This window comes from Metopolophium dirhodum, chromosome 1 (genome assembly GCF_019925205.1).
Source record: "Metopolophium dirhodum isolate CAU chromosome 1, ASM1992520v1, whole genome shotgun sequence".
NCBI lineage: Eukaryota > Metazoa > Arthropoda > Insecta > Hemiptera > Aphididae > Metopolophium > Metopolophium dirhodum.
The window spans coordinates 91,138,407-91,163,715 of record NC_083560.1 but is presented as its reverse complement, the minus strand read 5'-3'; the positions used below and the strand labels follow the sequence as shown (position 1 = coordinate 91,163,715).

The 25,309-nt window shown below is 28.1% G+C and overlaps 2 protein-coding genes and 1 pseudogene across 2 annotated transcripts; all 3 read right to left on the bottom strand.

The window, feature by feature from the left end:
* Positions 1–21: 21 nt before the first annotated feature.
* LOC132945152 (uncharacterized) lies at positions 22–762 on the bottom strand. Its single transcript, XM_061014816.1, has one exon. It carries the CDS (start codon positions 760–762, stop codon positions 22–24), a length of 741 nt encoding a protein of 246 aa, XP_060870799.1.
* Positions 763–10,144: 9,382 nt separating this feature from the next.
* LOC132934317 (uncharacterized) lies at positions 10,145–10,810 on the bottom strand (annotated as a pseudogene).
* Positions 10,811–15,038: 4,228 nt separating this feature from the next.
* On the bottom strand, positions 15,039–16,274 carry LOC132945144 (putative uncharacterized protein DDB_G0286901). Its single transcript, XM_061014804.1, has one exon. It carries the CDS (start codon positions 16,272–16,274, stop codon positions 15,039–15,041), a length of 1,236 nt encoding a protein of 411 aa, XP_060870787.1.
* Positions 16,275–25,309: the final 9,035 nt, after the last annotated feature.

The following is a 25,309-nucleotide window of genomic DNA, read 5'->3' as shown; positions in this document are numbered from 1 at the left end:
AAAAAATCAAACAAATTGATATTAAAACGGAACTGCTCCTGCATCCATAAAATATTCGGCAAAATATTCTCGAACATCTAATCCTTGTTGACGAGCTCCAGAATTATTTTCATTTTGAATGTCTTCCAAAGAGTTTGAGAGGGTGTCTTCGAAATTATAACCATCCCTTCGTCTAACATAATTATGTAAAATACAGCATGCTTTTATAACGTCGTCTGCAAAATCGGGTTTAACTAGAATAGCACTATGTAGAAAACGCCATTTATTTGCTAGTATTCCAAAAGCGCATTCTACGTACCTTCGAGCTCTTGATAGACGATAGTTAAAAATTTTTCTTTTTTGTGTGAGACCTCGTCCAGGGTATGGTCTTAAAAGATTTTTGTATAGTCCGAAAGCTTCATCACCAATTACCACGAAAGGCTGAGGAAAATTGTCTGTATTTGGGAGAACAACAGGTGCTGGTAGATTCAATAGTTCAGAATATAGTTTTTTTCCGAATGGACAATTTTTGAAAATTGTAGAATCACCCTCCTTACCATATGCACCGACATCGATTGAAATAAAACTATAGTCTGCGTCCACTACAGCCATTAATGCAATGGAAAAATACTTTTTATAATTGTAGAACATTGATCCGGAATTAATGGGTTTAATACAACGAATATGTTTGCCATCGACTGCCCCTACACAATTTGGAAAGTTGGTTTTTAAATAAAATTTATTGGCTATTTCTGTCCATTGGTCTGGATTAGGTTCTGGCATTTCTTCAGGCTGTAGAGTGTTCCATAAGACCTGACAGGTTTCTCGAACAATATTTCCTATTGTGCTTCGTCCCAACAAAAACTCATATTGCAACGCCACAAAATTTGTTCCAACTGACAGATATCTGAAATAATTTATGACTTTCCATATTATACAATATAATATAAATAATATACTAAATTATATTATATTATATAGGTAATATCATATAATTTTAAGTTTTTTTCTCAAAATCAAATATTATGTTTAGAGTTTTTAGAGTAGGTAGTACCTAATAATATTTTCTAAAAAATATTTCATTAGGGGTGTTTTTCATGATGTTTGGATTATATATTTTTTTAATACGCGTCTAAAGTTTTAACTTTAACAAAATGCATTAAAATTGAGAAAATTTAAATATTTTTGTCTGCCTACCAAAGAAAAGTTAACCAGAAAGTCACATTCATTTTGTATAATCATTTTAAATTTAATTTCTTACGATGGATATTCAACCACTAATTAATAGTTTCTCCTCTAACGATTTTTGATATTTTGTTGTACTTCAAAAATTAACTATAAATAGATACTTCAAATTTCCACCAAATAATTATAATAAAATATTATAATTGTCTGTAGGTAGGTACCTACATGATAAAATGTTCAAAATATTTCGACTATTTTTGACCTATTTATAGACATTTGAAATTTTGAAAAAAAAAATACATTATGTACCTACGATTATTTTTTTTAAATACAGATTTTTACAAAATAATTATTATAGTCAATATATCGCGAACATTTGCAAATCTTTTTTTGGTTAAAAATGTATACAATTTTCAAATTGTAGAGCTAAGGATTGGAAATTTAAAAAGAGGTTTCTCTTAAGTGGGTAATACTATTGTATATATTGTATTATACAAGTATTAGTATATTCTAGTAAGTTACAGAAGTTATTTTTATTATTTTTTTTTTAAAGTTTTTGAAGTTAAGTTAATACATATTACGTTTAATATTTACGTTTTATATTATACTAGCTGATCCCGCTGGCACTTCGTTGCCCGTTAAATGCACCAATTCTATAAGACTCAAACTTTGTTCAATTCGTTATTTAATATTCGGTGTATAGTGTATAGTGTTCACAATTTATTCTAACTTTTCTGTTGCCCGGAATAAATTCTGATTCGCAGCAGTATTTTATCAGGTAGGCAATCTACCTGCGGTAGATCGCGGACCCCGTGCTGTTTGTACGTAAGTGTAACTCTAAAGTATAAAAATTGTACCAAGTTTGTAATTTTTACTTAATTCCACCCACGGAGAATTACTATAATCAATTAATACAAAAGCCTAACGCAACCGTACTAAAATCCGATAAATAAAAAAAAACAAATTTAACACTTTTTAAATTAGCCTATCTTCTTCTCAGAGGTCTAATCTACACACATCCATTCATTTTTATCTATACAACTCTCAGCATCCCTACCCCCACTACTACTCCTGTTGGAAAAGCCTGTGTGCGTCGTCGATTATGGCAAGCGTTATAATAGAATCATAAATGACACATGCCACCGTGTTATTTTAAAATCGAAATTAATAATATAATGTGATATCGATAAAGTGTTTAGTATCAGAGACATATTTATACATATGCTCGTCGTTCGGTTTATTTTCGGTTCGGTATTAAGCAGGTTGGTGACGCGGTGGTGCGCGGTGTCGGCGGCGGTGACACGGAAGGGGAAATTTGGGCGGCCACGTCTAACCACCGCGGGTCGACGGCTGCCGTTAGGCACCGCGAACCTCACCCACCATTAATTAAAAATTAACTATTTTATGCTCTTTTTACCCTTTAAAATGCGAATTTAGAAAAATCCTTTCTTAGTGCGCCTATACATAGTAATAAGTACATTTACTGAAAATTGCATATCCATAGCTTCAGCAGTTCCGGCTAGGCGATGATGAATCTGGGTGATGACAAGTCTTTTTATATATACAGATTTTATAATTTATTATTATTATGTTTTTTTTGTTTACGAACAAAACAATATGTTGTATATTGACGTGTGTGAAGTTGGGGGACCAAAGCTAGGGGACTAATTCTCGGACGACTAAGTGATAAGACACCTTGTACGTTTTGTTGCATTTCATATAAGTTCAGGGGTGCCATAGTATTGCACCGAAACCGTCAAATAGATGTCGCCCTATGTCACACAGTAATTGTAAATTGTTTTAAAAGTTATTTTAAAATAATGGAAAGTTAGGTTATAAATTCAAAATTCCTCTAAAGACTATACAATCTAACACACATTGTTCTGTTTATCTTTACATTAGCTAATAAGAGTTTAAACATGTCATTTATCTTGAATTATTTAAAACATCACTTTTTGCGGAAACAGGTATGTATAAACTACTGTCTATTGTACCGAATAGTTTAACCATTGTTTGGAAATGTAAGTCTTTTATTCATTATGTGATGAGTAGTTACCTGAGGCACTAATTACTGTATTATTATTTTTCCGTCGTATGTTTACATCACAGTTTATAGAACCATATTTATTGTAAATACATTAATACATGGTATTAATACATTTATTTGTAATTTAATATAAGAATGTAATGCTTAAGAACTATTCAACTATGTACAGTGACGCATTTAGACATGTTGCACCCCTGTGCAAAACAAATTAAGAGGCCTAAACCACGGGAAATATGGGAGACATACCTCTTAAATTGTTTTTCCTCAAAAAACAACACATCCTTAATAGTTTTATACAATTTTGTATGTATCAGTAAGTATTATATTACCAAGATGTTTTTTGCATACTACATGAAGATCATTTATCCATTGTACATTAATATTTCATTGAATAATTACTAATAACAGTTACTTTTTAAATGATTATTGGATACTGTAAAATATGATGAGTAACTTTATAGCTTATAGAAATGTATATGTTTTAATTGAGTTTCAGCATGAATAGCGGATTAAAATGCATATGCTGTTACAAAATTAATTTGATGACAAGAATAATTCATTTATCCATACATTTACTGTCAAAGCATTATGATCTATGACAAGAAATCATCGTTGAATCTGTTATTAAACACAATACTGTTGTATCCTTTTCACATTTTAGATTTAATACATACGATTATAAAATCATGAATCAAATTTATATTGTTCAAGGCAACACATTTTATAAAATGTTATTATTAAAGCATATTACTTAGAATGGTAATTACTAGGGCTCAGATTTTTATGTATTTATATAACCAAAGTAGGTATTTATACAACAAAAATATGTGCTAAAGAATTCAAAATATGTATTATCAAAAAAAATAATTATAATTAATAATGTAACCAAACTAGTCTAAAGTAACCTAACCAGACGAGTGTTGTAGACTGGAATTTAGTATGGAGGGAGAGGTTTCATAATAGTTCAATTTTACTTGATAAATAAATAAATACATTTATATACTTATTTATATGTTTGAATAAGTGTTACTTGTCAGTACAGACGTGGTTATTTTTTTAGAATGAATAAATTATGAAATTAACTTAGATTATGTTTGTTTGAAAATATGAACTAATTATCATAGCATACTGATCTACACTTAATATATTTGACATTATTGTATCTGTTTGTAATAATTAGGGTTAGGATGTTGTAGCATTTTGCATATTTTTTTAGTGAGTCCAAAAGATAGCTTAGTAAGATAAAAATCTGTTTCATATACTGGGAATTAAAAATGTGCTATTATTATTTTGCATATTTTTGCATATTTTGAAGATTTTTTAAAAGTCATGATTATTTTAGCATTTTGGATTTTTAATGCATATTTTTGAGTTTATTTGTAAAAATTTTGGTTTTCAATCGCCGTAAATGTTCACCCAATGTTAAACGCGCGTGATATAGCGGACAAGAACAATTTTCATCTTATCTGTTTTCAGATATGCATTGCCAGATATGGCAAGATATTAATTGTTTGTGTTTATCGTAACTTGTCTTTATGTCTAAATAATCTATCGCTCATTGTTAGGACCGTTAGGTAACACTATACAAATTATGGCGTGACTGTGTGAGTGGAACATAAAATCGATAAGATAAATCGTATTTTATTGAACTAAATGTTTAAAATGTTTTTGTCATATTAGTACAACTGTGGTCTGTGGTTCGCGTATAACGAGTTAGTCGACCAACGCGTGTTAAAGTCTTGTTTATTTTTTCTATAAATTTTATAAATTTTATCAATATGCCTAAACTTCCAGCATCTAATTCTGCACGTTTAAAAATATACGTTTCCGAAAACGAGGGTGTTTTTTCTACCGATAACCAGATTCTTTTTTGTAAATTATGTGACCTACGAGTAAACTCGCAAAAAAGATTCACGGTAAATCAACATTTAAAAACCGCCAAACATTTACGCGCTGTAAATCGTTTAAAAACAAATGCGATTAAAACTAACCAAAATTTAGTGTCAAATGCAATTTGTGAAAAGCATTCAGTTTTTAACGAAGATCTGTGTAAAATGATGTTATCTGCAAATATTCCATTGAGCAAATTAAATAATAAATTTTTGTCTGAATTTTTAATAAAATATACTAACAAAGATATCCCGAATGAATCAACATTAAGAAAAAATTACGTCACGGATATTTATAAAAAAAAAATCGGAAGTATTAAAAGGTACGTAAATAATAAAAATATCTGGATTTGCATTGATGAAACTACTGATGTAGAAGGTCGTTATGTGGCAAACGTTATCATTGGAACATTAGAAATTGATGCACCAGGCAAAACTTTTCTTTTTAATTCGGAAGTTCTTGATCAAACTAACCATAAAACAATTTGTAAATTATTTGATGAAACACTTTTTTTATTATGGCCAGAAGGAATAAAACGAGATAATGTATTGCTATTTGTTTCTGATGCAGCGCCGTACATGGTGAAAGCGGGAAAAGCATTGTCAGCTTTATACACAAAAATGATTCATATCACATGTCTCGCTCATGCAGTGCATAGAGTTTGCGAAGAAATTCGAAAAAATTTCCCAAAAATTGATCACTGATTTCAAATGGAAAAAAAATATTTTTAAAAGCACCTTCAAGGGTATTGATTTTTAAAAATAATGCTCCTGGAATACCATTACCTCCTCAACCTATAATTACCAGATGGGGTACATGGTTAGAAGCTGCGACATATTACTGTGACAATTACAAAGCATTTTGCGAAGTTATAAATATGTTAAATGAAGAAGATGCAGTATCCATTGAACACGTAAAAAAACTTATTCAAGAACCAACATTAGAAGGTAATTTAATTTTTATAAAAACTCATTTTAGTTTTATCCCAAACAAAATTACGTTTTTGGAAAAACAAGACGTCTTATTGGCCGATTCTATTTCGTCTTTTGAAGAAATTGTAAAAAAAATATCTGAGACACCTGGGAGTATAGGAAAATTAATCAATAATAAATTAAACACAATTCTCAAGAAAAATACTGCATATGGATTATTGAAAAATATAAAAGATATTATTTCCGGTACACGTGAATCAATTCCCAATATGGACCAAAATATAACAGTGACAGATATTCCATATTTCAAGTATGCTCCCGTGTCTTCAGTGGACGTCGAAAGAAGTTTTTCGACGTATAAAACTGTTTTAGCTGACAATCGACGAAGATTTACCTTCGAAAACTTGAAAAAGACGTTGATTATCCAATGCAATTCACATTTTAAGGTAAGTCAATTGAAAAAATTAATTTTAAAATAAAATAAATATCTAAAGTAAATAATTTATTCAATTTTGTTACAGAAAATGAATGAAATGTTTTTTCTTCAATTTTTTATTCATCGACATTTTTAAGATTGAATTCAATTTAATTTGGTTGGTAAGTCAGTTAAATTAAAAATGATGTTTTAAACGTTGTAAATATATTTTTTATTTTGTTCTGTTACAGAAAAAGAACAAAATCGACTATCAAAACCATCAAAAATTTAATATATATAAATACTATTTTATTATTTTACTTATAATTTAAATATTTAGCACTTTAAAATTTTTTTAACCTCTAATTTTTTGAATAAACGTTTTTACATAATTTTTTTTTATAAATGCATATACCAACTTTTTTTGGAGCATATTTAAGTAATTTTTACAACATATCAGCATATTTTTTAGGGAATATTTAATAGTTTTTTAGAGCATATAAATCCTAACCCTAGTAATAATTAATAATCAACTTTATTTAATATTTGTATGCTTAAATTATTTTAATTGTAATAACTATGTCTGCTATTGTCACAGTATTCACAAGCTGAATGGCGAATTAAAATAGGAGTGTATAATTTTTGAATATAATATATTATTTGTAATTTTAAAAATTAAAACCTATCTATATTATATTTTTCAGGTGTTGTGATCCTGCTTTTTCCAAACGATTTCCGCACAGCAGCCTTACCTTATTTACAGCAGCATCACATCAACTCTCATAATAGTTGTAGTTAGTATTAGTGGTAGTTTTAGTTTTAGCTATAGTTGTAATAAAAAAAAAAAAAACGGGGTTCTCCCACCCCCCCTAAAAAAAAAAAAAAAATAGTTGCAGCTGTAGTTTAAAAGAAAATAGTTGTTTTAGTTTTAGCTGTAGTTTAAAAAAAAGAAAATAACCCAAAAAAAGTAGTGGTAGTCGTAGTCTTAATTAAAAATAAAAATAAATTGTAGTTTTAGTTTTAGCTGTAGTTGAAAAAAAACCCAAAAAAAAGTAGAAAAAAAAAATCCAAAAAAAAGTATTTTCAGTGGTAGTTGTAGTTAACAAAAAAAAAAGTAGTTCTAAGTATAGTTGTAGTTGTAGTTTTAGTTATAATATTAGTTGTCGAAGAGGGTAAACTCAGACAACAAAAAGTGCCGACGAATTGTTGTTAATTCCGACACGAAATAGTCGAAGAGGGTAAACTCAGACAGCAAAAAGTGCCGACGAATTGTTGTTAATTCCGACACGAAATAGTCGAAGAGGGTAAACTCAGACAGCAAAAAGTGCCGACGAATTGTTGTTAATTCCGACACAAAATAGTCGAAGAGAGTAAACTCAGACAGCAAAAAGTCGTAGAGGTCTTACTCAGGCAGATAAAAGTGGGAATAAATTTGTAATTCAGACACAAAAAAAAATTATTTATAAGCTTTAAAATGAGTTTAGAAAAAAAATTGGATGAGGTAGCTCATTATATTAAGACTCAATATCCAAATTTAAATTTTGGAAATGTCTCAGTTTCTGACAGTTGTGTAATTAATATTTGCAATATCATCTTTAATAAAGAAAATGATAATAGTTTAAAAAAATCAATTGCAAATGCTATCAATAGAAAAACTTTATCTCTTCATAAACGTATTGAAAGTAAGAACAATGTTGATTTATGTGATGGGTCAGAAATGAATAGTACAATAATAAAATGTATTGAAAATTGTAACTATACGTCTAGTGATTTCTTAAATTACAATAGTATAATTCTAAATGCCATATGTAAACACATTAAAGTAGCTGCAAATCATGTCAACCGTACTAAAGTGTATAGGAAATTTAAAAAACACTTTGATAATATGTCTTTGTGTAATCCATCAGATAACACAAACAATATAAATTCAAATAGTGTTTATTTTAATGAAAATTCTAGTATTGAAAATTGCATTTCATATTCTGATCACACAGAGCCTGAACTTGTGCATAAAGACCACGTTTCACTTGAATACACAAGTGTATCGCCCCAAAGTGATTGCAGTTGGATGATAAGAAATCCACTAATACCTTGTAGTACTCCAATTTTACCACAAAGCATAAGGGTTGAATCTGATTTTGTCACACCGAGTAAATTGGAATGCAGAAAAAATGTTGGACTTGTGCCAAGTCCCCTTAAAAATGCCTATTTTAAGAAAACCCCAGTTAAGGCTGGTGTTGTGCTGCCTTTGGAAACAAAAAATTGTTTTCCAAAACCATACGATAGCGACAAATGTCCGTTTTTTGAAGGAATTTTCACATTTTCGTGTGAAGAGTGGTCTCTTTTGTTATATACACATATTAATGGTAAAAAACTTTTGGAAAAGACTAAATATCCTATTATGTTTAGGAAGCGCATAAGAACTGTGAACAATACATGCGTTGTTAATGCAAAAAGGGTTAGATATTTTAAAAATCATTGCAATGTGTACATGTATTGTAGCCATGAGGGTTGTAAACTTTTTAGAATTAAAGTCCAGCCTCAAAACGGAAAGTTTGTGGCGAAAGTATATAGTTCTGGTTTAAATTACCATCACAATCCAGATGACAATGGTCTCACGAACCACGTAAAAGGATTTCAGCGAGACTTGTACATAGAAGCGCTGAAAAAGACTAAAGCGTTTTCTTTCAGGTCGGACGCTGTTGACATGGCATCACCCACTCAGTTGAATTGTGGTAATTTGCAAGGCATTAAATCAGATGACGTCGTCAGAAAAATCAGATCAGAGGCCTTAAGTGCTTATGATTATGATAAAGATGATTTTCATGACATTGTATTGATGTGTAATGACAAAGAAAACAACTTTGTAAAACATGTCGGCATACCGTCTGTTCACTGTTATAGTAACGAGCAGTTGGACATACTAAAAAATCTGATTAAAAAACAAAAACCAGTAACTGGGTATTTGGATGCAACTGGTACAGTGGTCAGGAAAATTGACAAGAACAGCAAAAGGGTTCTGTACTATGTTCTAGTTGTTAATGTCCCATTACCTAGAAACTCAAGTGTCACGTGTCCCGTTGTTGAAATGATTAGTTCAGCCCACGACATTGTTGCGATTTCACAATGGCTGAACGCTTTTAAAGCATTCGTTTTGAAACACAAACTGACTTGGCCAGTATTCACAAATATAGTGACAGATTTCAGTTATGCCCAAATGAATGCTTTGTGTATAGGATGGAATGGTTTTACTTCCATATTCGACTACCTTAACTGGTGTTACAGAGTATTGGTTGATAACCACGACGGATCTAATGTCACCATCATAAATATATGTGCAAATCATTACACAAAAATTATAGTAAACCATGTCTACACATATTTTCAATCTGAGAAAAACCATTGTAAGACTGTAGAAAAAACCAAAAGAAATCATGTTATTGATTGGATATGTATACTTTTTAACACAACCAGTTTGACAGATGTTGAACAATGGTTCAAAATATTTTCAGTAATACTGTTGTCACCTTATGGCACAGCAGACACAAAAAATGCCATTACTACAATGAGAGCCAAGTGTAATGATATATACCAATTCCCAAATGAATCGAACAACGAAGGTGAGGATCACTTGGAGGAAATAAATAAATTTCTATGCGAATCCAACACGAGTAATTCCATGATGTTCTGTAGATTTCAGTCAATCAAAGGACAGGTTAAATCTGAAGTCTTAAATTGGTCTGTAAATATTGAAAATATAAGCATTAATGAATATTATGATGAATCATATTTACACGAGTTTATTGCAAAGTGTGTACCTTTCTTAGCACTGTGGACACCTATTATGAATAATAAAATCAACAATGGCATTGAAATCCGCCAGAGTAATGCTATTGTTGAATCTTGGTTTAAAACAGTCAAACAAGACATACTAGAAGGCGACCGTAGGTTTAAATGCGGCCGGTTTTTAAAACTTATGAGACAACGTGTGACGAATGTACACAAACAAATGAAATACAATATTAGAAAAGGAAATTGCACTCGTGCGCTTGATTTTGACAGTAAGTCTAAACAGAGTACAACTAAAGAAAATGGAAAAAGAAAAATTTCAGAATTGTCTAGCCTTAACCATTTAGACGAAACAGAAAGTTGGGGAAAAAAAGAAAAACAACACAAATATCTCCAACACACCAACTACCGTCCTTTCAAAGCACTGTCGTTAAAAATCCCAAAGTCTTCGACCATTACGGCAGATAAAAATAACATTTCGCCCAAAATGGTCGATGGTATCAAAAGCGTTGTGGTTATAGAATGTGACAATGAAACTAGGTTCACTGTTGATGAGCCAATTAACAACGACATGGTTGTACATGATTTGAGTAAGCCATTGGACGATATTTTTTTAATGAAATCAGTTTCGACACCTGGCAGTCATAAATCTCCATTTCAACGATCAGTGCAATCTATAGATTTACACAAAAATATGCTACCTAAAGATTTGACATACTACAAACGAATGGCAGAGAATAATAATTATATAGTTGGAACTTATAGTTACATATTTGATAAAGAACAAAATTGTGACATCTTAACCGACCTTTACTTCCAAGATTTTGATACATTGTCCGGGGAAGAATGGTTGTGTAACGAACCAACTACTTCAGCTCAAATAATGGAAGTGTTTTGAAATAAATTAACAAGTTGACTGTATGAGATATGTATATTTATTTGTAATTTAAACGTAAATATTCTAAGTCCAAAATAATTAACTAATAACTTGGTAAACGAGATGTGACTTAATAATTGACTTGGTGGTTTCTCTGCTGGTGCTCGTCTGATGGACACTTGTCCATCGACGTACCTCGTCGGTTATTCCTAATAGCTCCCTCCTATGGCATTTTTAGTATAAAAACGGTATATATCTGCGTACTCCTGAGGTCACCTTTAGACGTCATTCGTATAATTATGTTATTTTAGGAGTATATATTTTGTACAAAGTCATGATCTTTTACGCTTATTATAATATTCGTTTTTCCTAGAATATGGATAATGCGTGCATATACTTATCACGTGTTGTGCGGTACCGTTGATGTTATTACTATTAGGCTTTCCGGGATTACTGATATTACTACTATTAGTTTTATCGATGTATGCCGCCCGGGGTTACGTGCTCCCTGCAGCATTTATGTCTATTATTGAATATATCATTATTATTATTATATACGTAGTCACAGCTCGTTACACCTCATCGCCCTTTCAAAGGTTTTTGTAGGGCTACAATTTGTAGAACTACAAAAATCTTTAAATGTGTACATGAAAGAAAGTTTACATAAAACAATGGACAACATACATAATTACATAGTTCATAAGTTTACAATAATATTATATATAAATTATTAATTATTGTCATAACGACAATTTACATAATTTCTTTTCATGACGTAATGGTTTTTCATTTTACATAAATTTCTTTTTTTTTTTTTACATATTACATTTTCATTACATAACAATATTTTGTTTTTCATAACATAACAGTATTCTTGTTTTCATAACATAACAATTTTCAATTACATAACAATATATATTTTTCATCTTATATAATATAACTGTTTCATTTATATAATATAGTTATGTTCATTTTTCATAGTATAATAATTTTCATTATATATAATAAAAAAATTTCTTTAATACATTTTTTTTTTTTTTTTTTTTTTTTTAATTTAATACAATAATATATGATTAGTAAATTGTTTATGATTAGATACTCATTAATTACAATAATGTTTGATAATCATAATATTTCACAAATGATATAATATTTAAAATCTCCTGTAGCATTATAGACCAATATAATAATAAGTGTGTTAACTATAACAACAATAAGTAATTTCCATTTTTATGTCACATGGTTACCGTTTTACTAAAGGTCGAGTAACCATGCTTCAATCAAACTTCAATTGTACTTATTGTAAATTTAATAATATTTAACTTGTTATACTTGTTCAAATCGATAATTTCAATTATTTATTATTGACGGCAATTTAGTACCTGCATTTAATTTACTTGTACTTGCCATTTCTTTACATAGCATAATTTTGTTTTCAATTATCTCGTTATCTTCATACGACTTACATTGTATTACTGGTCCTTGTAACTCGTATGAATGTGGGTTATCTTTGTTTATTGTTTCATACATTTGTTGTGTATAAAATTTACTTTTACTAATAGGTTCACTTATTTGTATTGCCCTACTAGTACGGGGTTTCTTCAACACATTAGTGTAACGATACATTATATATATTACTAGTATTAAAATTAATATAAATAAAATCAATCCTAACAAAACATAAGACATATAATATTTAGTGTCTTCTACATTTCCATTCTGCCTATCCGTTTCCTTATCTATCATTGATTGGATGTCACTCAAAGAATGGGCTAACTCATGTACATTATCTAATTTTAGTACATCATGTTTCTGTGTGTATTTTGGTATTGTTATGGCTTCGAGTTGTGGAATTCTTAATGTCAAGCTTCCTATTCCTAATTTGGGTATGAAATTTACATAATATTTTGACTTAACCTCTCTGGTGGGATTTAAAACTATATCGTTGGCGTAAGCTCTACACTCCTGCTTTAAATTGATTAACCCTTGATTTTGTAATTTTACTATGTATGGTTCTTGTTCGCCCTGACACGTTATAGTTAATGTGTCACTAGTAGTGGTATAAATCCATGTATTGGCATACTTTAGTTTATGATAAATATTTTTGGTAATTACTATAATTCCTGCTTCGCAGTTACTGGGTAGCTCATCCGGATTTTTGAATAATGAAACTTCACAAGGTTGCATAATTGATTCATGTTGTATGGGTTGAAATTCTGGACATATATTGAAAATTTCAGTCTCTGTACAACTTAGTAATTGGGTTTCAGTGAAAGTTGTAAACTGTTTTCTATTTCTGGTTATTCCTACATATTGGAACTCTGGTTTTAAAATTATACTATGATGGAAGTCAAATTTGTGTGGAATAGGTATTATTTTGAATAATGTTAGCTCTAGTTCGATTACTAAAGGTATTTTAATTATGAAAACGATTTGGTTTCTACTATAATATACGGCCATTTTAGTTATCTTACTTAATTCATAAATTTCATTTGGTTTTGACCCCATGGGTAAATTTAGATTAACGGGTAAATTCAATTTGATTTGGGTTAATTGTCTAGCCAGTTCTCTAGGAGTTACTAAACTCGGGTGTAATATCCCTGTTCTAGCAGCTGTTATTATGGCACTTATAGTCGTAGTTTCATAAGAAAATTGTGTGATTAGTGCAGTAAAAATGTTATGTATCCTATTACTAAGTATCATTGTTTCCATAGTATATGTATGATTAACTGCTGCCTTTAAATTCTTATAAATTTCACCTTGTTTTTCTACTAATTCCTCATGTAGTTTATTCATTTCAGTGGTCGTGTTCCCTATTCCTTGTACTGCTGCTTTTACAACAGTGGTCTGACTTTTTAAAATGTGTAACATATTTTCATTACTATTTTCAATTTTTTCAATATTATTATTAGTTTCTTTGGTGCAATCATCGTCGCATACTCCAAATAGTGTTTTCATAGCACTACCTATAATGTTTATGAGCCCTCTCCTATTTCTGTCAACTGCAGACATTTTGTTGTCAGTACCTACATATCTACCAATGGATTCATACATTTGTTCTCGTTGTGTCGCTATTTATTTAAACACAGTTTTTACTACATGTGCGAGTCTAGTGCATACTTCGTATTCAGACATTATATCCTTACAATGGTGGGACATATTAGTAATTTCATTTGATAATTGATCATAACGTATATCGTAATTAATTAAAGGTACATAAGTTACAAGTTCCCAATGTGCTCCTACAATTCTTAATTCGCCCTGATTTTTGAAAAATATAGCTGTCTCTTTTTTAAATTCTTCATTAATGTACGGTAGTTGCCCTTGAATGATAGGGATGCTTAACAACCTATATAAGAAAATAATTCAAATTCATCATAACAATATATTGTTATGAACTTTCTATAATTATGTTAAATGTTTGTTTTTAATTTCCGTTTTCATGCTACATGATTACAGTCTTACTAAAGGTCATGTAACCATGTTTCATGTCAACTTCAATGTATCAAATCAATAATAATAAATCGTAATATCTATTGCTAATATATTTTTATGTTCCAATAATTGTTGATATACTTAATTCAATATCTCTATCTTAATTAGCTACATCAATTACTGCCTTATTTTTCATTAAAAATTGTTGTCCTAAAATACCATCCTTAGGTATAGGAAACGAATTACGTACTACTTGAAATTCTGTTTCTATATTAACATTATTAAATCTTAAAGTTATCTTAATTTGTCCTATTGTTGACACTATCTTATCATTAATTCCTTTTAAATATATTTTTCTGTTTTCTTGTACTAATGTGTCACCTGTCAAAGCACTAAATTTTATTAAGTTAACATCGCTTCCAGTATCTATGAGTAATTCTATAAATTCTTTTCTTATATTGACAGACTGACAAGTGACGTGATTGTTGTTTAAGACTGATACGATGTGTAAACATCGTCGAAATCTTCTTCGACTGTGGCTATTAAATTTATCGGGCGAGCGCCACTCATGTCTCCCGATCTTTGCGAGTTTCCCGAATCATTATTATACCTATCATTATTTTGTTTCCTGAAATACTTAGAGACGTCATGTCCAGATTTTTTACAATACGTGCATATAATGTTTACCGGAGCGTTGTAATTAGTAGGCTGTCGCGTGAAATTGTTGTTAGTTGGACGCGTGTTACTATTGTTATTAGTATGACGATTTTGAACACAGTCTCGAGCGAAATGATTTCCTCCGCATTGGTAACATTGTATAGTGGCCATTGCGTGGTTATTATTCTGATAATTACGTGTATAATTATTATTGCGATTAAAGTTATTATTACCTCGAGGCTGATATTGATTACTACTATTAACATTATTCCTATTACCGTGATTTATATCAGGTCTATTAAAATTCGTATTTCGATTATATTGTGATCGATTAAAATTTGGATTTGGATTAAAATTTCCTCTCGGATTGTAATTTTGTCTAGATAAATTATAATTAGGTCTATTATTATTCGGAGCATTGTAATTATTATTTTGCCCGTTAGAATTTCTGGTATTCGCGGTGGAGTTGTTTACTTGTCTACCTGAACTATTGCCTCCATAATATTGATATGCATCGGTCTCAGACTTAATCTCGGTCTCTTCGTCCTTAGCAACCTGGATTGCTAACTCCAAAGTGGGTGGTTTTTGGGATTTTACGATGGTCTTTAAGCTAGGTATTAACCCTTTAATAAAAACTACCAGCGTCTGTTCTTTTAATTGATCGCGAATTGTATCAGCTTGGTCTGTAGTTTTTCCCTTAGTGCTTGCTACACATAGATTGAAATATAATTGTTCTACTCTACGCGCGTATGCACCTACGTCCTCATTGTTTCTCATTCGTACGGAATTTAATGCTACTTGCAATGAAGATGTCGATTGTTGTGGTTCAAATGCATCTAACAGAATTAACTTAATACCCTCCCAATCACTGGTGTCCCTATATCGACATACATTTAACGCCTGATCGAATAACTTGGTGTTAATAAATTTCATAAGTATGGGTAGGTCATCTTTTTCCACGGCTGAACAAGCCAAATCGCAAGCCTTAATAAATTGGTACACGTCCCTTTCACCGGTACAGGTGGGGATCATAAGGGTGGCTTTGTCTAACGGAATTTTGGTAGGCATTTTGATTTTTCTAGTTCGTTTAACTGGTTCTAACTGTGTGTGTATAATTCCTTTCTGAGTACGAATACCTATTTGTCTTAGTTCAGTTTCACTGACTATTATCGGTCATATACTTGTATTCAATAAATTATTTTCCCTGATAGCCCCTAAATATTTTTCCCTATCAAAATCTATGGAATATTGATAACCTTCTTCTGTATACTTAAGTCAATTAATAGTTCCTTATTATCAGCTATAATAGTTATATCGTTATTTGTATCGTTCTTAGTTCCTTCGTTCCTTAGGGCTAGATGTTGCTTTACTATGTTGCTTTAATTCACTATCTTTATCTCAGAACTCGTTGATTTAATTAATACGACCTTCCTGATTTATTAATTGTACACTTTCAGTTTCACTATTAGTTAAAGTAGTATTATTATCCTTTTGACTCATTAATCAATAGTCATAATCATTTAATTGAACAAACGTAAACGAAAACAGAATTAAAATGTAATTGACACGCTAGTATAAAATTATTTAAATCGTACGTAATAATTAATTCGCTAATGAAATTCAATCAAATAAATAAAATCTACAGAACGTATAATAACAATTAAGTTATTAAATAAATCAGCAAACGATCAACTATAGATAATTAACAACAATTGTTATTAGTTATCCACAATCAATCCGACCGCTTCAATAATTCAATTCAAATATTACTTATTTAATAATTTATTTAAATTTTAAAGTAAACTAATTAATAATAAGAATTTTGACTTAACTTGTCTAACTTAGAATTAATTTAATTTAATTAATTAATACGATTTAAAATTAACTTTAATTTAAATAGTTACTCTTAATTTTTTTTTTTTGCATTAATTCAGATTAATCAGCCAATACGACATCTATTCAAAAATAGTAACTCTTATTAACTGTACTAATTGAATTAATTATATATTTTTTTTTTTATAATTTAACCTACTCTTTTCAACACGTAAGGACTTATTTCGGCCTTGTAAAATAAAATTCAAAATATAGACTCACTGTCTTCAAATAATTCAAAAATATCAGGACTTACTGCACGGCCTATAAAATTCAATAATATCGACTTCAATTGTCGTAATAACTTAAAAACACGTAAGGACTTACAACACGGCCTATATAAAATCAACAAAATAACTCGACATCAACTGTCGTAAAATTCAAATAACACAAAGGACTTACAACACGGCCTATATAAAATCAATAAAATAACTCGACATCAATTGTCGTAAAAATCAAATAACACAAAAGGACTTACAACACGGCCTATATAAAATCAATAAAATAACTCGACATCAATTGTCGTAAAATTCAAATAACACAGAAGGACTTACAACACGGCCTATATAAAATCAATAAAATAACTCGACATCAATTGTCGTAAAAATCAAATAACACAAAAGGACTTACAACACGGCCTATATAAAATCAACAAAATAACTCGACATCAATTGTCGTAAAAATCAAATAACACAAAAGGACTTACAACACGGCCTATATAAAATCAATAAAATCTCAACACAGACAACAATTGTCTAAATAAATTCACAAAATACAAGGACTTACTTCACGGCCTTTAAATAAAATTTCCAGTTACAGACATCAATTGTCTCAATAAAATCACAAATATAAGGACTTACTTCACGGCCTTTAAATAACATTTCCAAATACAGACATCAATTGTCTTAATAAAATCACAAATATAAGGACTTACTTCACGGCCTTTAAATAAAACTTCCAAATAAATTCTCAATATATTCCCCAATATATTCAGCAATAATACTTAACCCCCTTTTATTAAAATAAAATTTAATAATAATTCCTAAGTTATTATAATGACTAGCACGAATTATTTCAATTAATTACCTCTAAATTAGAAATTGTTACCTAATAACTTCTTAAATAAATTCAACTATTTATTCATAAACATTAATTAATTAATATAGTAAAATAAAAATAAAAATGTTTCTCAAAATAATTATTCTCTGAAATAATTAATAAAATAAAACAATTGTTTTCTTTATTTGTTCACTAAATAATTAATTTGAATTTCCGTTGTACTTCAATATCTATTTTTTTTTTTAAAAAGTATTTCATTTAATCTATAAAATTATTATTTAACTCAAATTATTATAATGCACAACACAATTGAATTCGATTAATTGATACGTAAAATAGAAATTGTTCAGCTTAAATAATTTTAACTATTTGGTATAAATGTTCAATAATTAATCGATCAGAAAAATTTGTATTTGAATATGAAATTAAAATTCCGAACAGTTAAACTGTTTGAATTAAATCGATTGAAATTCTATTGTAAATTTAAATTATTATATTAATTTACTTAAATGATTAAAATGATTAAAATGAAATTATTAATTTAATTTATTCAAATGATTGAAAATTTATTTTAAAATCAAGGTACTATTTTAATTTAATTAAATATCTGACATTAAATTGAAATTTAAATTATTATGTTAAGTTTAAAATTAAATTATTATTTTAATTTTATTTAACTGTTGAATAATTTTATTGTAAAATTAAAATTTTATTTTATTTTATTAAAATGAAAAATATTGAGTTAAATTAAATTATTAATTAAATTATTTAAATGATTGAATAATTGTATTGTAAAATAAAAATTTTATTTTATTCTATTAGAATGAAAAAATATTGAGTTAAATTAATTTATTAATTTAAATTATTTAAATGATTGAATAATTTTATTGTAAAATTTTATTTTATTTAATGATTTGAAATTCTAAGTTAAAACAATTTATTATTTTAAATTATTTAAATGATTGAATAATTTTATTGTAAAATAAAGTTATTATTTTATTTTATTTAATGATTGAAAATTCTAAGTTAAATTAATTTATTATTTTAAATTATTTAAATGATTGAATAATTTTATTGTAAAATAAAATTATTATTTTATTTTATTTAATGATTGAAAATTCTAATTTAAATCAATTTATTATTTTGAATTATTTAAATGATTGAATAATTTTATTGTAAAATTTTATTTTATTTTAATGATTAAAATTCTAAGTTAAATTAATTTATTAATTTAAATTATTTAAATGATTGAATAATTTTATTGTAAAATTTTATTTTATTTAATGATTTAAAATTCTAAGTTAAAACAATTTATTATTTTAAATTATTTAAATGATTGAATAATTTTATTGTAAAATAAAGTTATTATTTTATTTTATTTAATGATTGAAAATTCTAAGTTAAATTAATTTATTATTTTAAATTATTTAAATGATCGAATAATTTTATTGTAAAATAAAACTATTATTTTATTTTATTTAATGATTAAAAATTCTAAGTTAAATTAATTTATTATTTTAAATTATTTAAATGATTGAATAATTTATTGTAAAATTTTATTTTATTTAATGATTTAAAATTCTAAGTTAAAACAATTTATTATTTTAAATTATTTAAATGATTGAATAATTTTATTGTAAAATAAAGTTATTATTTTATTTTATTTAATGATTGAAAATTCTAAGTTAAATTAATTTATTATTTTAAATTATTTAAATGATCGAATAATTTTATTGTAAAATAAAACTATTATTTTATTTTATTTAATGATTAAAAATTCTAAGTTAAATTAATTTATTATTTTAAATTATTTAAATGATTGAATAATTTATTGTAAAATAAAATTATTATTTTATTTTATTTGAATTAACTTAAAGTACTGAACAATATCTAGCTTACTCTATTAAAACTAATTGAAACATAAAATTCCTGAAAATAAAATAATTATTTTATTTTATTTAAAGGTTTGAATAACTTTTAATTTATTTAAAATAATTATTTACGTTATTTCAAAATAAATTATTATTTTATTCAAAAGTAATTTTAATTTAATCTTCGAAAAACTATTGATTTATTTTATTTAAACAATTGTAAAATTTCACACAATTTGTTTTATTGAAACGAAAATTCAAATTCCTAAAATTTCCTATATAATATAACACGACTAATTTTTATTCACTTATTATTATATACTATGGTCAAGTACTATACCATAGGAGACGAACACCGATATTAATTATATTGCAGTATACTGCATATACTCACAACAACGCAGCTGGTACAGCGGGTGCTTCCATTTGGTTACTGTTGATTGTAGTTGGCTATATTACGTAGTTGTACAGGATTCTTTCTCGGAGTTGCTGGAAGGTGATCAATTCTCCCAACGGTGATCCAGTGAAGAATTTTCCTCCTTGATTGAATTAAGAAGATTGGAAAAATTTTCAAAATTTTCGAAAAATTTCAAAATGTTGTAATTGTTTTTCTTTTCTTCTTAGTATCTTTTGAGACACCCTGTCCACAGCGCCAATTTTGTAACGAACCAACTACTTCAGCTCAAATAATGGAAGTGTTTTGAAATAAATTAACAAGTTGACTGTATGAGATATGTATATTTATTTGTAATTTAAACGTAAATATTCTAAGTCCAAAATAATTAACTAATAACTTGGTAAACGAGATGTGACTTAATAATTGACTTGGTGGTTTCTCTGCTGGTGCTCGTCTGATGGACACTTGTCCATCGACGTACCTCGTCGGTTATTCCTAATAGCTCCCTCCTATGGCATTTTTAGTATAAAAACGGTATATATCTGCGTACTCCTGAGGTCACCTTTAGACGTCATTCGTATAATTATGTTATTTTAGGAGTATATATTTTGTACAAAGTCATGATCTTTTACGCTTATTATAATATTCGTTTTTCCTAGAATATGGATAATGCGTGCATATACTTATCACGTGTTGTGCGGTACCGTTGATGTTATTACTATTAGGCTTTCCGGGATTACTGATATTACTACTATTAGTTTTATCGATGTATGCCGCCCGGGGTTACGTGCTCCCTGCAGCATTTATGTCTATTATTGAATATATCATTATTATTATTATATACGTAGTCACAGCTCGTTACAGTTGTGTAACTTTGTTGTAGACATCTGTTTGATGTCATATGCTAAAAAGCTGGATTTAAAAAACACACACATTTTATCAGTCAACCGTGCAAGATCGCTGTTGGAAAAAAGAGAAATTGGTGAAGTGCATAACAAAATTACTTTTACTCAGGACAGTACGGTTATTCTACCATGGTTACTTAATACTCGTCACTTTATAGTAGTTATTATAAATTTCAAAACCAAAGAGTGTTACATCATGGATCCATTTAATCCATATGACACAGAAAGTCGATTAGCAATAGCTCGTTTCAAACAGGTATATAAAATGTTGAAATCAGATGTAATGTACGGTTGCGACAGACAACAATGTCCACCGTTATCACATATTCTATGCCCTTTAAAAAACGTTCCACAACAAAAAGATTCATTTAATTGTGGAATTTATTTAATATACTACGCATTTAAAATCATGGACAGTTCTGAGTTCAGTTTAGACTTTAATCCTCAAACGTACAGAGAATATTTAAAAAATTATCTCTTAAAAAATTCTGAAGACATGAGAAACGTATGCTTATACTGTAGCCGACATTCAAATAAGCACCGATGTCTCCCCGAAGATGACTGTGTAGAATGGGTGTCATGTTCTGTGTGTTGCCGCTGGATAGCGATAAATTGCATCCCTAAAAAAGACAGAATTGATAATTATGAAATCAATGATTTCTACTGTTTTTTCTGTCAGAAATGAAGAAATGAAAATATATAGAAATTATTAGACTATAGAGTAAAGCACGCTACAAATTGCATATCAAAATTATAATTAAATTATTTGAGTTACTTTTTTATGAACATTTTCATTACATCTTAATTATTGAGATGTTAAAAACATTACCCAAGTCACAATAAGATAAATAATAGATAATGACAAATGTCTGGTACAGTATGTCTCAATATGTTATATAAGTAGGTATGTGTAAATTACTTTACACAGAAAGGTTAGGTAACAAAAGATAAGTTAAACCTAGTGGTAACAGTAATTTCATCACAATCATCTGACATAGTTTAAACACAATTTGTAACCACACCAGTAATGCATTTAATATATTATCTGACTTTTAATTCAATTTATTCATGCATAACTGACAGTCCACAGTCTGGTTCAAAGTGGGACGGCATTTAGTGTTTTACTTAGTAATCTATTATAACAAATGTCTTTTGTGTGTGAATGTAAAATAAAAACACTTAAGAAATTATGAAATATTCAAACAATATCTATAAAAAGAAGTTATTTGTATGTAATAATATATTTAAAACAACAGGTAATGCACCTATCTAATAAGATTATTATCACAGATTTTGGATAACTTTATATTTCTTGCATTCTAAGAAAATGTTCTACACAACACATAGGTACCAAGTGTAGTATTATAATATGTAAAAAAAAATTTACACGGTTTTGTCAAAATGCTATTGAGATTGTTTCTAGGAATTAATGAAAAAATATATATATACAGAGTAAATTAAGAAATAACCACAAAAAGATACCAGATTTAATTAATTTTATTAGCTGTTTCAAACTAGTCTTGTTACAGTAACTTGTAAAATAAGTTAATTCCAACACTCATTTACATAAGTATGCAAATCACTAGACATAATTTTAAAACACAATTTGTAACCACACCAGTTCGTGCTTTAATTTAATTTATTCATGCATAAATGACAGTCCGCAGTCTGATATTTCAAGTGGGACGGCAATAAGTGTTTTGATTTGTTTGATTTATATTGAATGTTTAAAAATATACTCACTAGACATTTCAACAACGATCAATCCAATATAAAAGGTACAATCAATATGGTAATCATAATTGTTGACATCTCCAAAATACATTTTTGATGAAGTTACAATTCTGAAATAAAAATGTGATTAGAACAATTTGTGGAAATTTGTTAAATAGATAATCCTAATCAGCAATTAAAAAGATAAATTTAGTTACCTTAGGTATCTGTCTATTAAGACCTAAAGTCAGTCTTGTAAAGAATACTTTAATTTTGTATTCTGAATACATATTCGAATAAATGAGAATTAAAATATTCAGAATAAGTATTCAAATAGTTCTTAAAAAATATATTCAGAATACATATTCGAATACTTTTTTTCAGTACTAGTTTTTGTCAGTTTTTGAATGGTTGGTAACATTTATTAATTAATAATTAAAAATACATTGTAATCATAAGTTTTGACTGCAAAATAGACTCACATTTTATCCTTGATTTATGAGAAGTAGATTGTTAACGCTAATTGTTAACCTAACCTAACCTAACCTAACCTAACCTAACCTAACCTAACCTAACCGCAGTTATACTATTGTACGTTGGTTTTTGGTTGCTAAGCTCCTTGGTAATTAAATAGTAAATAAATCGATTATTTTCTTGCAAATATGCTACGCTCCCAACATCTTGTCTTTGGTCCATCAGTTCCCCAACTCTCTTATAAATGCTCCTATATTATATTTCAATACATAAATTAAAAACATTAACGATATGTTATCAATAAAACTATGTTATTCACTAACTTGAAATATATGGCAATACCAGCACTCATACGCATATCTTTGGGCACACAATGTGCTAGAGCAAAGTCTCCCGGCATATTCATGATTGAGATATTTATCTCTTCCACGGTGCCTTGGTTAAGCGCCCTGCAAAAAAAACCAAAACAATTAATTTACAAAAAATAGCTTTTATCTTGTTAATAAAAGTATTTACAAATTCCCTTTAAGAAATCTTATTTTCAAGCTATTCATAGGCATTTGAAATATCACTGTTGATAAAAAATTGTTTGCCGATTTAAAATACTTGGGAACTGAATACAAATTTTCTTATAAGTTGGTCTAATAGCAATTCAAAAATGATCAACGGAAATATATAGGTACAATTTTTTCTTAGTATTAACATTTGAAGTTAAAATATTGCAAAATAAAGATGGGGTACGTGTGTAACATTTTTTTTTTTTATGAAATTTTATGGAATTACTGTGAAAGTCAATGTCTAATATATACATATTTATAAAGATTATAAGTTATTTAAAATGAGTGCAATATCTTTTTTTTTTTATTTTTATTTACAATAAGGTACTCCTAGCTTATCGAAAATGTTACAATTGTTCCCAAACTCAGTAGGGGAGTACCTTTGCTGTATTAATTTAATATAATACATAATTAATAAGTATTTACATTATACATTTGTTTCAGTAACTGTAAGAAATAATAAAAATTCTATTGATCAAGATATATGAAATTGTATATGACTAATGCCAAGTTTTGTGAATAAAAATATATTAATTCTAATTAATTTGTATCAGTAGTATATATGTACCAGTCCTGGGACAGTCCATATTATATCAATAAAAGATCACAAAGAAAACAATGTACAAAAAGATCAGAAAATCGAAATGCAATAATAATTAAAATATTTTTTGTCAAAACTTATGAAATGCAAAAACCCCCAAAATATTTTTCATAATACTTATGATATTAATAATGAAAATCGAAATGAAAAATAGTTCTAATCTTTTTGATTTTGATTTCTAATCAATGTATTGAGATGGTTTACAAAATCATTTCTGTCTATATTTGTTTTATAATGTCCCCAAGCTAATGTATCAATACTATTTTCCAAAATAAATCTTTTATCATCATAAACACTTAAAGCTTTTTTGTTTTGTTCTACAGTAAAAATATCATGTTTCTTAGTTCTAAATAAATTTTGTTTAACATATTTTGATTCTTTTGTTAGTAAGCAATTTTCAAAATCATTAAAACATATTTTATTTTCTACAACATTTTTTTTAACACCTTTAGCTTTTTTAACTTCTTTTTCACTATCTAATATTCGATGTGAATATAATTTTGATCTTAAACCTATAAATTCAGTCATAATTGTTCCATTCAATTCATCTTTAAACTTGCCTAAAACTTTTTTGTTAACTAAAGGTAAACCATAAATATTATCTTTTGGATAATCTGAAGTGTCAAAATGATCTAACATAATTTTCATATCTTG

Coding starts and splice junctions, on each gene's coding strand:
- LOC132945152 (XM_061014816.1), bottom strand. CDS start 762: ATGCCAGAACCTAATCCAGACCAATGGACAGAAATAGCCAATAAATTT.
- LOC132945144 (XM_061014804.1), bottom strand. CDS start 16,274: ATGCCTACCAAAATTCCGTTAGACAAAGCCACCCTTATGATCCCCACC.